The sequence below is a fragment of the Ambystoma mexicanum genome, chromosome 1q, assembly GCF_040938575.1.
Source record: "Ambystoma mexicanum isolate Mex_15411 chromosome 1q, UKY_AmexF1_1, whole genome shotgun sequence".
Taxonomy (NCBI): Eukaryota; Metazoa; Chordata; class Amphibia; order Caudata; family Ambystomatidae; genus Ambystoma; species Ambystoma mexicanum.
The window spans coordinates 925,927,702-925,940,107 of record NC_090922.1 but is presented as its reverse complement, the minus strand read 5'-3'; the positions used below and the strand labels follow the sequence as shown (position 1 = coordinate 925,940,107).

General features: G+C 45.8%; 1 protein-coding gene across 1 annotated transcript in view; it reads right to left on the bottom strand.

Annotated features, from left to right (window-relative positions):
• The window catches only part of DPH5 (diphthamide biosynthesis 5), an 843,469-nt gene that overhangs the window by 233,406 nt on the left and 597,657 nt on the right, over positions 1-12,406 (bottom strand). Inside the window, exon 5 of the mRNA XM_069641565.1 lies at positions 10,842-10,881. Within this exon, the coding sequence (XP_069497666.1) occupies positions 10,842-10,881 (40 nt within the window). The remainder of the gene's footprint in view (positions 1-10,841; positions 10,882-12,406) is intronic.

The window sequence follows — 12,406 nt, the reverse complement described above, 5'->3', positions numbered from 1 at the left end:
TGTGAGTGAACACGATATCGGAAGTTTCTGTAAAATGAAAGCGAAGTCCCTAAAGTAAAAGTAATTGATCGTAAGAAATACAAGTACCAGAATACAGCAGTTTCGGAGTGGTCATGTATGGGATTAAAGCAAAGCCATAGAGTTTTGAATGTCTCAGAGAGTAAAAGCAAACTAAATCAGGAAGTAAGAAGGTTGGGGAAGGCTATCCCATTTCAATTGTGTAAGCCTGAAAGAGAAGCAAACTTTAAATATTATTTTGCACTCCAAGGTATTCTACAAATAAGAGACTTTGAAAGACAAAGACTTGGGCACGGAAGGCCCTGATGCTAATGATTGAACTGTATCCGCATGCTAGAGAAATCAGAGATTGTGCTAAGCTCGAGTGTAGCGCTTTGTCCTGTGCTGAAAACGTGGGGAAGGGAGGCCAACGGCCTGACATACTGACATCCTAACATATCATTTTGTGAACATTTCTTTCTTTTTCGTAACATTGTTTCCCTACACTATTTGTATTTAGAGTTAAGATTGGCAATAAGTTTATTAATATAGGCCCTTTTATTTTGACAAGACACCACTAAAACTGCGTTATTATTATTTGATGGCCGTAGCTTGCTCCCATCTGTAGATTTAGGATTAGATATGAGGTTTCAAATCTTTTTTTAAAAAGTTCAATAAACACCACTGAACTGTGGTCACTTGTGTCTGTCTTACTGTTGATACCATGCCTTTCTTACATGAGTCATCACTGATTCCCCAGTGATGATCTACTCCCACATTGCCAGGGGACGGCAGCCGCTACTTGATCCTGACCCTAGGGGTGGTATTATGAGGTAGGATCATGTGGGAGGGGACGAATATCGGGAGGAAGTGATGACTCCACCAGAAAGGCTACAGTATTCTTCCCTTCCTTCTGAAAACACAGTCGCTATCATGTTGATGGCATACTGCCAAACTGATGCCATTCACACTTCGTATGTGTACAACACCAACATAATAATTGTCTCTAATGTTTCTGATTTAAACACAAATGTAAAACAATATAACATTAAAAGGTTTGAAACTCCTAGGGACTCCAACTTCCATAAAGCCTCAAGTATTGAGACGAGGAGGAAGGAGTCAATGTGGAATGAAAGGAACATCAAATTCAACATGCAGACTAGTTGTCAGACTGGTAATCAGCTGTGTGGGGCATTTAAACCTGATGACGAACTTCAATGGAGAAAAGGAGAGGAGAGCTGCAGAGCAGGCGAAGCGTGAAGCGTGACCAACAGCAGGAGAGATGCAGAGAAGAGCCATGCCTAGAGGCCTGCTTCAACAGATGAATGGGAAACCGGTGAGAGAGCAGCGGGAGAACTGCTGCAAAGAAGTCTGCTGCGAGGGCTTCAAGAGACATGGTCTTGTGGGGCTGCCCTGCTTTCTATCAGCGAAGCATTGGGAAGCCGAAGCGGGAACCAAATGAGAGTCTGCACGACCGGGGAAGCCTTCCTATAGTAAGAACTTTGGCACAGCCACACGTTACACCAGTGAGTTGGCAGAGAAGTTGGGAGTCCCGTGACATGCTTGCAAATTAACGAACAATTGAATAGTCAATTTGAATACCGACCAAATAGATTGGAAAGGCAAGGATTGTTCAAATCTCCTTATATGAAATATCAATTTGGGGGAAATTGGAGTAACCATTGCTCAAGCCAAGAGAGGTTAATGAAGATGTTGAAAGGCAGAAAATTGTAAATGTCTCATTATATGAAATATCAACTTGGGGGAAATTGGAATAAGCATTGCCACAAGCCAAGAGATAATTGTTTGGAAAAGGACACGGTTTGCCATCCTTAAGAAAGTGATTTATGAAAGGAGCGTTCCAGCTACTCTTAAGGACTCAGACATTAGAGAACACTTTGGTTATCCTACCTGAAATAATCCAGGGGAAGGGAACCCCCTCCTGGATTCAAGGATTATTTGTTGAAATGTAATACTTGTTTTTCTATATACTTTTCATTAAGTAAAATTCAGAACATTTACCTTCCACCTTTTAATTGTTTAAGTGTGCGGGTCAGATATTTTTTGGACACAAGGACTGTTTATATAATTTTGATGACAAGCTTTAGGGAAACTCTTTAGGATAGGGATAAAAAAGGCCTTTATCAAACTCTTTTGATTTAATAAAATGTGTGATGTTAAAAAAAGTACAACTTTGTGTCTGCCTCTCATTTCTTTTTTTTTAAACTTTATTTTTGGTTTGCATATCACATCACATATGCTTCAGTTACCCTCTTACATCTAAATACATATACTTTTCAATGAAGATTCTCCCCTCTCCCTACCCCAGTGCATCCAGGAACATACACATTCACATGTTTACATCATTTTAGTTCTACTGCGGTTACAGATTGATGGGCTTTGTTATGAGTTCATTCGCTATCAGAGTTCTCTGTGTCCGGTGGGGTAGCGCCCAGTTACGTTCTAAACAGAGTCCAAATGTCTTTCGGTCTGCAAGGTGGGGATACCATTCCTATATAAGTTTCCTCACATTCATTAATGTATGTTAAGGTTCTAAGGAATTGATCTGCGCGTGGGGCATGGCTACTCTTCCAGTGTTGAAGGATACACTTCCTGGCTGCTGCACAGGCTACGTTAAACAATCTCCTGTGTTTTTTCTGGGGTTTTCCCTATATCGCCGAAGAGGTATTTTTGAGGTTTGAGCTGTGCTGAGATTTGTGTTATATCTTCTAAGATGCTCGTCACTTCACGCCAGAATCCGGCTATCAAGGGGCAGACCCAGTACATGTGAAATGCATCTGCACAGGGGTTGTTACATTTTGGGTAGTTTCCGGATACGGATTTATGGAATTTCGCCATTCTGATTGGGGTGTAATGAAGTTTATTCAATATTTTGAACTGTATGAGTTTTAGGCCTGCATTCAGCGATACTTTCTTAGTAAGGAGACAGTACCTGGACCATGTCCCTTCTTCTATTGTTGCACCTATGTCTTTTTCCCATGAGGCCTTGATGTTGTTAGACGATTTTGTGTGTGTTTGAACTATGTTGTGTAGTATGGACACCCCTGTACCTATTTGTGAATACAATGATTGATAACATGGGTGTTCGGGCGGTTCTAGTGGGAATGTTGGCCATTGTTTCTTGAATGCTGCCTTCATACAGTGGTATTGCAGGGTGACACGTTGGTTCCTCCCTACTGTGTCTGCAAAATCCTGTGGGGTTACGAACTCGTATTCCGGGAGCCAGGCCTTCTGTATGCTAATGTCGTATGTTGGCTTAATGCCTGGAAAGTTCCATAACGGGGCTTGTGAATCATAGGTAGGGATGTAACGGTATACCGTTAAAGATACAGTGAACCACTTAATTGAACAATAATAACCGTCACATTGTTTATACCGTTCATACCGTAAAGTGTGCTTTTCAATCTGATTTGGAAAGGCTGCAGTAAGCAAGTGCTGCGCAGTCTTGGTCTTGCACTGTTGGATGTGCCGTCTGCCAAGTAGTTTCAGTTGGAGCCGTTTTTAATGCCATTCCATAAACCACACGTGCCTGACACAAAATCAATATGTTAGCAATAGGAAGAATAGATACAGTGCCAAGAAGGAAAAGGGTTTACTTTGGGGTTTATATATTTATAATGGATAATGTTCTCTAAACATATGGCAATGGGGGATTTCCCTGGTTCTATCATTGAATTTACATATAATAAGTCACACTGCGAAATTCACTCATCTCTGTGGGTATTCCCTGTTGCCATACCAAAGGGTAACATGTCCGTGAGTACTGAACACCTTTTGGCCTGCACTGTAATGGGGGGAAGGGGGGAGAAAGGGGAAAGGGGAAAGGGGAAAGGGGAAAGGGGAAAGAGAGAGAGAGAGAGAGAGAGAGAGAGAGAGAGAGAGAGAGAGAGAGACTAAATGACCACTTAAGAAAAGCTATTCAGTTTGCTTTGCCAGTTGCAGCAGCCCCCCCTCCTCCTCTCCACACATGTGTTTGTGTTTGGTGGAAGCAAGGCATTTCAGTGGAAAGTATGTTGAAAAGCCCAATTCTGGCCCTGGGTGCCTGGTTTTGTTTGTGATGATAAATCTGTCAATTTATGACCTTTTAGAAAATATTTGTTAAGATTAGTTAACGCCACTTGCTATACCGCGATAACCATGATATACTGTCATTTGGCAAGAAGGTTATCGTACCGTCATAAAACTAATACCGTGACACCCCTAATCATAGGGTGTGTCAATGTGAAGCCGTTTGCTGATTGCGGCCCATGCCACGATTGTGCAAGATGCAGGGTCAAATTTACATTCGTCTCTATGAGATTTTGTGAAAATTATGGCTCTTAGGTCTGATGGACGGACCGAGTGCCGTTCAATGGGGACATGTGGTGCACTTTCAGTAGGGTCCTGCCAAAATTTAGCACATTGTGCCTGCGCCACTTGATAATACAGTTCGAAGTCGGGTGCGGCGAAGCCCCCCGTTTCATAGGGTTCCACGAGTTTGTCCCATTTCAGCCTATTAACGCTGCCGTTCCATATGAAGGTGGTCGCCATGGAGCGTAGGTATTCCAAGAAGGGTTTGCCTGGCCATATTGGGTCATTACTGAAGATATACAAGAGTTTGGGGAGCACTACCATTTTGAGCACTGCAACTCGGCCAGCGAGTGATATGGGAAGTCTAGTCCAAATTTGGAGTTTGGCATAGATAGTCTGTAGTGTGGATTCGTAGTTATCTATATATAGGGAGATTTTGTCTTTGGACACCAGGATTCCCAAGTATCTGATATGGTTGGGGGCCCATCTCAAGCCATACGTATGTGTCGGACAGATAGTGGCCTGTGTCAGCGGAAAAATGTCAGACTTAGTGGTGTTAATTTTGTAGCCTGAGTGTGCAGTGAAGTCTTCTATCACTGTCAGTATTGGGGCTAGATTTGTTTCTGATTCACAAATGTACAATAATGCGTCATCCGCATATATTGATATGGATTGATAGGCGCCGGCCATCTTTATGCCCCTGAGTTCTTGTTCCAGTCTGATCGCAGCCGCCACCGGTTGAATCGTGAGGGTGAAAAGGATGGGGGAAAATGGACACCCCTGTCTAGTGCCCCTGTGTAGAGTGAAGTGACTGGATAGCATGCAATTTGTTAGGACCTTAGCGTTGGGTGTGGTGTAGAGCAATCTGACGCACTGTTTAAAGTATGGGCCAAATCCGAATTTGTTAAGGACTTCAAACATGTATGTCCATGAAACTGAGTCGAACGCTTTCTCAGCGTCTAATGATACAGCCACCTCTTGGACTCCCGGTTTGATCTGTGCCATGATGCTAAATAGTCTACATAGGTTTAAAGCTGTGGACCTCATTGGGATGAAGCCGCACTGGTCAGGATGTATTAGGGTGGTCATTTTGGGCAACAGTCTGGTAGCAAGTACTTATATGTATATTTTAGCGTATGTGTTAATCAGGGAGAGTGGGCGGTAGGAGCAGGGCTCATGCGCAGGGCGTCTAGGTTTCAATAGTACCGTTATGACTGCATCAGTCATTGTGTCAGGGAGTGAGCCAGAGCTCATGGCTTCCTCCCATACTAGGTTTAGTATCGGGGCAAGTATTGTGGAGTATGTTTTATAGAGTTCAGAACTCAGGCCATCTGGTCCTGGAGTTTTGCCCGCTGCTAGTGATTTCATTGCTTCGGCGATCTCTTCACTAGTGATCTGCTGTTCAAGGACCGAACTATCTTCTAACGAGAGTCTGGGAAAGTCAAACTTGCTCAAGTATTTTTTTATGTCTTCCTGCGTGCGTGTTTTGTGGTTGGCATATAAATTGTTATAGTAGTCAGCAAATTCAGCATTGATGTCTTCTTCCCCATGTACTGCAATTCCCTCGTTTGTCAAGATGCTTGTGATTGGGGAGTGGTTGTGTATATTCTGTAATAGGTGAGTCAGATGGTGTCCTGCTCTATTGCCCTCTCTGTATCTGCGGGCTCTGATTGGTGCAGCCATGTATTGCTGTTCTTTAATTGCTAAGTCATTGAAGTGTGTTGCAGTGTAGTTGGTTTCGAGTGTTTTCAGGTGTGCTTCTGTTCTATCTAATTCTGTTCTGACGGACTTGAGGAGTCCGGTGGTTCTAGAAATTAAGTTGCCCCTCACCCAGACCTTGAATGTTTCCCATATGGTGGACCATTTGCTTCCTGATCCTTTATTCAATTGGAAGAATTCCTCCATATCGACATGCAGGGATTCTACAATGTTCGGGTCTTTTAATATATTTATGGGCATTCTCCATCGCTGGGTTGGTCGCTTTATTCTGTGTAACGATACCTCGATTGTGACCGGAGAGTGATCCGAGAGTGTACAGGGAAGGATTTCGCAGTGTTCTATTGCATTGATCAGAGGGGAGGCGATGAACCAATAATCTATTGTGGATTCTGTATCATGCACTGAAGAGTAGAATGTGTACTGTCTATCAGTTGGATGTATTCCTCTCCATGCGTCAGTCAGGGCCAATTCCTCTAGGGCCTGGTGTATAATGGTGGCCCCTTTGGTGAGGTTCCTTTGTTTACTCGAGGACCTGTCTAATGAGACGTCAAGGATAGTATTGAAGTCCTCCCCCACAGTACCCATGTGTCTAGCGTAGGACCAATTTCATCGAGGAGATGGACATAGTATTCCGGGTCATCACGTTCGGGCCATAGGTATTGACCAGTACCAGTTTCTCACCTGCCACCGCACCCCATACCATGACATATCTGCCCAGTGGGTCTCTCTTGCTTTTTTCAGTGGAAAACCCCAGCGAGGGGTGTATTAGCGTAAGGACACCTCTATTCTGGGATGAGTATTCAGTATAGTGTCTATTATTGCCCCATTGCCATAATATATTTTCGTTGGTTTCTCGTAAAGCATGCGTTTCTTGGAGCATGGCAATGTGTGGGCGGTGTCTGTTGATATATGCCCCTACTTTGCTGGCCTTCGCCCTGTTATTAAGTCCACGGATATTCCAGGTGAGCATTTTGAGTTTTAACCCAGCAGGTGGTTTTGCTTTTTGCGCCATTGTGATGGGTACCAATTGAGTCTTGTGGGGGTGGAAAGTCCTTTGAGGGGATCGGCGCGTGATTCAGTGATTGCATTTTTTACCTCAAACCGATTAACCTTTCCTCCTGAAGCCCAACTGGGGCTTTCGAAGGGAGTAACAATGTTCTTGAACAGCGAAACAGTCCCATGTTGTCTATATCCACCCCCACCCACATCATCGGCCCCAACTTCTTTCAAACTTGTGGTTTCACCCGAGGAAGGGACGAGTGCTGCGATACCGCTTTCCTGTTAGAGCGCATCTCATTCAGCTTCATTTAATGTTAGTGAACTGTGGAACCCCTTTCTACCACTTCAAATACGTGAGTATGACCAGAGGAGTAGGGTAGAGCTGTGATCGATTATAGGGCATTTTGAGAGTTATACTGGTTGTTGCAGGCCATTTTGATCAAGTTCCTATCCTCCGGGAGGAAGAGAGATTGAGGCCTCCACGTATGCCAGCGCTGCCGTGGGAGACTCGAAGAAGTGCGCCCGGCCGCCGTGCCTCAATGCGTAGTTTTGCAGGCAACAGCAGAGCGTACGGGACCCGTCTCAATCGCAGCTGACACTTGATGGACTCGTAGGATCGTCTATGAGTTTGGGCTCCCGCTGAGAAATCGGGATATATATGGATGTTGTCATTTTCATATTTTAGGGGCCCCTTTACCCTTCCTAGTTTCAGGACAGAGTCCCTGTCTCTATAGTTCAGCAGTCTGACAATGATCGTACAGGGAGGGGCCCCTGGATTGGGTGGAGGAGCAAGGGTACGGTGTGCTCGTTCAACCAAAAATTGTGGGGAGAATGATTCTTCGCCAAGGAGGGACTTCAAGAGGGTTTCGATTTGAGACTCCATGGGACCTTTACAAAAGGATTCTGAAAGGCCAACAATACGTATGTTATTCCTTCTCGATCTCGACTCCAGGTCCTCACACTGATCTCGGAGCTTATTCATTTCCCCTTTCAGGAGTGCAATGTCATGAGTGTTTTGATGCATTGAGTCCTCGTTCGCACTAATCCTGTTCTCAGCGTCTGTAATCCTGGCACTTTCTTTGTCCACCCGAGCGTTGATGGAGCCTATTGTTGAGACAATGTCGTCTAATTTGACGTTGATCGTAAGGAATCCGTTTTGCACCGTGGAGGAGCTGGTCGAATTTCGAGTCCTCTGCGGCTGAGGATGAGGCTTCTGATGGTGAAGCCTGGATTTCGGAGGATGTTTGTGAATTCGTGAAGGAGTCCATTGGTCCAGTTTTCCTGCTTTTGACTACATTCTTTCCAGGCATCACAGGGGTCTTTGTTTCATTCGACCTAGTAGGGATGGTGGAGAGAGATGTGTGGTCAGGTTCGAGTTTGTTTGCAGCGAGATGTAGGGCTTTGCAGGTGCTGATTGGACTACAGAGTGATCTCGAGGCCAGCTATATCAGGATTGTGGTTCTTATCTCCTTCTTGCCGCTTTATTCTGCAATGGTTGGCAACAGAACCCTCCTCAGCTGCCCCCACAGGGCGAAGTGTCCCGCTTGGTTTTGCCTACAAGGTCAGTTGTTTAGCCCAGAGTTGACTATTTTAATTGGTCTTGGCAGGAGTTACAGGTTCGGTTGGCGTGGCCTGCCACCACTCTCCAGAGTGAACAGTATCCTCCCACGTATCCTCGCACTGTTAGGGTTTTTTTGGTGTATAAAGGATATTTTGCCTTCCAGGCGTGGGGGTAAAGTGTGGCAGTTATATTTTCAAACAGCACCTGCCGGTGGGCTTTACGGATAGAAGTTTTCCTGCTTCTTTGGGAGCGTTGTGCAGAGGGAGTATTGTGGTTGTGTCCGAGTACACTGGGACCCCGCTATGTAACATTTTGTCAGGGCCTGGTACTCTTATTTCACACACGGGCCCAGTTGGGTGGTATCCTCTCCGTTGCCTCAGGGTGAGACGTGAGGGCGTTTTGCGCCCAAGTGGTCTGAGTCTCCACGGCAGGCGGCCGTTGTGCACGCAGTGTCCGCCCGTGTTCCTCCAAGGTATACTGGGTTCTTGTTGTCCCCACCAGCCCAATTATCTGCCTTTGCTGCCAGTTATACTCATACAGGAGGGGTTATTTTAATTTCTGTCCCGGTATGCTTCTTGGGAGAGAATTACGCATGTGTATGTTGTTTAATTGTGCTGTGCCAGCCTGCAGTTGGTCCGGTGGAATGGGATTAGGCCAGGTATGTTGCGGCCTCCGCGGCCGTCCGCTGGCCAGGGAGGCGACCCTTTCTGTGCTTTGAGGGCCAGTGCGATCACAGAAGCTCCGGCGAGCGCAGGGGACATGGGAGATGGGTCAGGACGCGTGCGTATGGCCCGCCGGAGGACTGCGAAGGGGGGTATGGGGGAGCACTGCTCCTACCGGATGAATTTCACCTCAATCTTCACCTCCTCTGTCCGGTGTCACCCTGCGCCTGTGGCGTATTCGCCCTCGGCTCGCGCCGTCTGCTAGGCTGACTCCGCCCCCAGAGAGGCCTGCACGCGGCCACGGCTCCCACGTAGTATCTTCTGGATCTGCGGGGCGGCCCAGAGCTTTTCGTCTGCAGCCCCAGCTGTATTTGGGCATACAGCAACCATTTTCGCCCGCTCTTTCAGTCAGAGGTGCCGGTATGCCCACTGTCGTCAGCTCCGCAGTTTTTGTGGTTCGGGGGAGGTGGGTTCGAATGCAGGGTGTTTTTAAACAGGATTTTTCGCCGGAGAGGAGCTCTTCTTCTAAGCGCCCATCTTGATGCACAGCAGCGCCCCCTTCCTCATGTCTGCCTCTCATTTCTGACCCTTCACATATCACAGTAGATCATAGCAATGTTTGGCGAATGATAATACCGCGTGTGTCTAACAAATGATTTCAGCGCTTGAGCATGTGATGCAAAAATCTTTATATCAGTTTAAATGTATGTAACACAATAACAAATACACTCACAGACAACTTATTCATTAAAAGAAAATATGGAAAAAAGTTTAAGCACTTCAATGGGCCTCATTAGGACCCTGGTGCTAAGTGTTTAACGGCGTTGTAAAAGGCTGCAGCGCCGTTAAACACTTAGCGCCTTACTACGAGGTCCCTTTGCGGGACCCGACCTGAACAGCTGGTCTAGACCTGCCGTTAAAGTAGGGACCCGCAAAGGGACCTTGGTGCTAAGTACGATACCGCAATTTGCGGTACCGTACTTGTCACCTTCACCAGTCCCATTGAGCCCTATGGGGCAAAAATGGGAATGGGGAAGGGCCAATGTTCAATGGGGAATTACCGCCCCACCAAACTTGGAATGGGGTCGTAATTCCCCATTAAACATTGGCAGACTCGTTATGATACCGGCACCAACCATGGTGCTAATAGCGCCATGGTTTAGCGCCAGTATCGTAATGAGGGCCAATGTTTTTATTTGGGTGACTACTTCTCAATATAAATAGTACATTTATAAGTTAATACCGCAACATAAACCCCAGTAGTGGGCATAATACCCTCTTAGGGCAAGACATGGCACCAAGAGATTGTTATGGTAGTAGCTGGTGCATATAAGCAAGAGACACCTTTACACAATTGTAAGGGAAAAAACAACATCATGAATTCCATGTTATGGCACATGCAGGGAAAAAGCTGCATACAAGGATATGACCTAGTTGGGAAAAAACCCAAATTCTCTATAAGTCACCATTCATTTTGAATTTTGTATCATCAAGATTAGTACTAACTACTATAATAATGTTAAAATATTTCGCCTATCACTTCAGCAATGGATACAAATTGCAGCAGGCCAAAAGAAAAATAGTGGACTCACTTCATCAGATTTTCTACCGATTGTTCTTTTACTTTGAGATCTGCAGAAGAAAACAAAGACATCTACCTGAGGATATGGTTTGAGTTATGAGTTTAGAAGCCACAAGAAGGAACATGTCAATAGTATAGATATAGGCCACAGATTCTGAGCCATGAGAAAAGTATTGTAGACGCACTCTTGCACATATACATGATAGGGATGTCAAGATACAGTTTGGGGAAAGTACACATATACATAGTGTATCAGACACAACACACAAATTAGCAGAATATCATTACTGCCCAGCATTCCTCCGTTGGTCCAACCCCAGCAACCCTCTGCTCGCACGAGACTTCGCCCAAATGTTAGAATTAGCATATGAAATTTTCATTGACGAACTGAATGTGTCACTGTCGGTTTATACTTGACCATATTTAGGGTTTTGCTGCAAAAGCAACACAGTTCAGCTGATAAAAAGAAAATACATTAAAAATAAAGAAATTAAATAAGACAGCAGCATAAATAAAGTGTTATTGCGGGCTGGGAACTAAAAAGTGGTGTTTGATGTCAAGGGGCTTTGAACCCATGCTCGGCTTGCATTGTTACATAGGGTCACTGAGAAACCTGAAAGTGTCTTCTCGACTAGCCCCGGGGATCTGTCATCCAGGTGGCCAGGGCACAGCCATTGCTATTGGGTCCAGTTCCTGGCGGTGGACCAGTGAGGGAAGATCATCCGGATGGGGGGTCCTTGGGAAGTGGAAGTGGGACACCGACAGGTGAGACGCGGTATCCCCACTCTTATTATACCTTTTCCCCAGCCTACCCTGTAGGATAGACTAACACTCTACCCCTCCCTTTTCCGACATGAACACTTCCGCACATCACGAAAGACGACGGACAAACAACAAAGCCATTTACCTGACATGTCCCATCACCAGAGTTAAGCAAAGTCAGGCAATTGACGAGAATCACACACACCCGACGGCCCTTTCCCTTCCCCCACAGGGATAAAAGGTGGAGCACGAGAGCACTATATGAGCAAGGCAGACCGCACGACGAGAGAGCTAACTAAGCACAGCAGTTCAAGAGGAGGAGAATAACGGTGCAAATCGAGAGGGTGCCAAGGAGAAGTGACCTTGCCCTTTCCAACCAAGGCCTGTGAAACCTCAGCAGAAAGAATCGTAAGACCGCAAACAATAGCCAGCGTGTGTTGGAGCAGATGTCAATGGTAAACAGTGTCCTCCTCCGCTGACAACCAAGCCGGGAAGAGACGCTTGGCCCCATGGTACTGACCTTGACTCCAGAGACCAGATAAGCAAGGCGGTTCATCACAGCCGGTGAGTCGAGGGGAGAGTCGATACGAAACCGAACTGTGTTGAAGGAAAGTAGCAAGCGGCTGATTAAAGAAAGTACAAAGAACTGTTGATACGCAAGGGAAAAGCCAGCATAGAAGAGTATAGCACCACATGGGTGCTCACTCAGGAAACTCTGGGCGATTACCCTGTTGTTGAACTACCGTAACCAGAAGGCCTTGGGAGAAATGCGAGATGGTGGTAAAAGAGGTCATACAGAGGTCTAGTAAAATC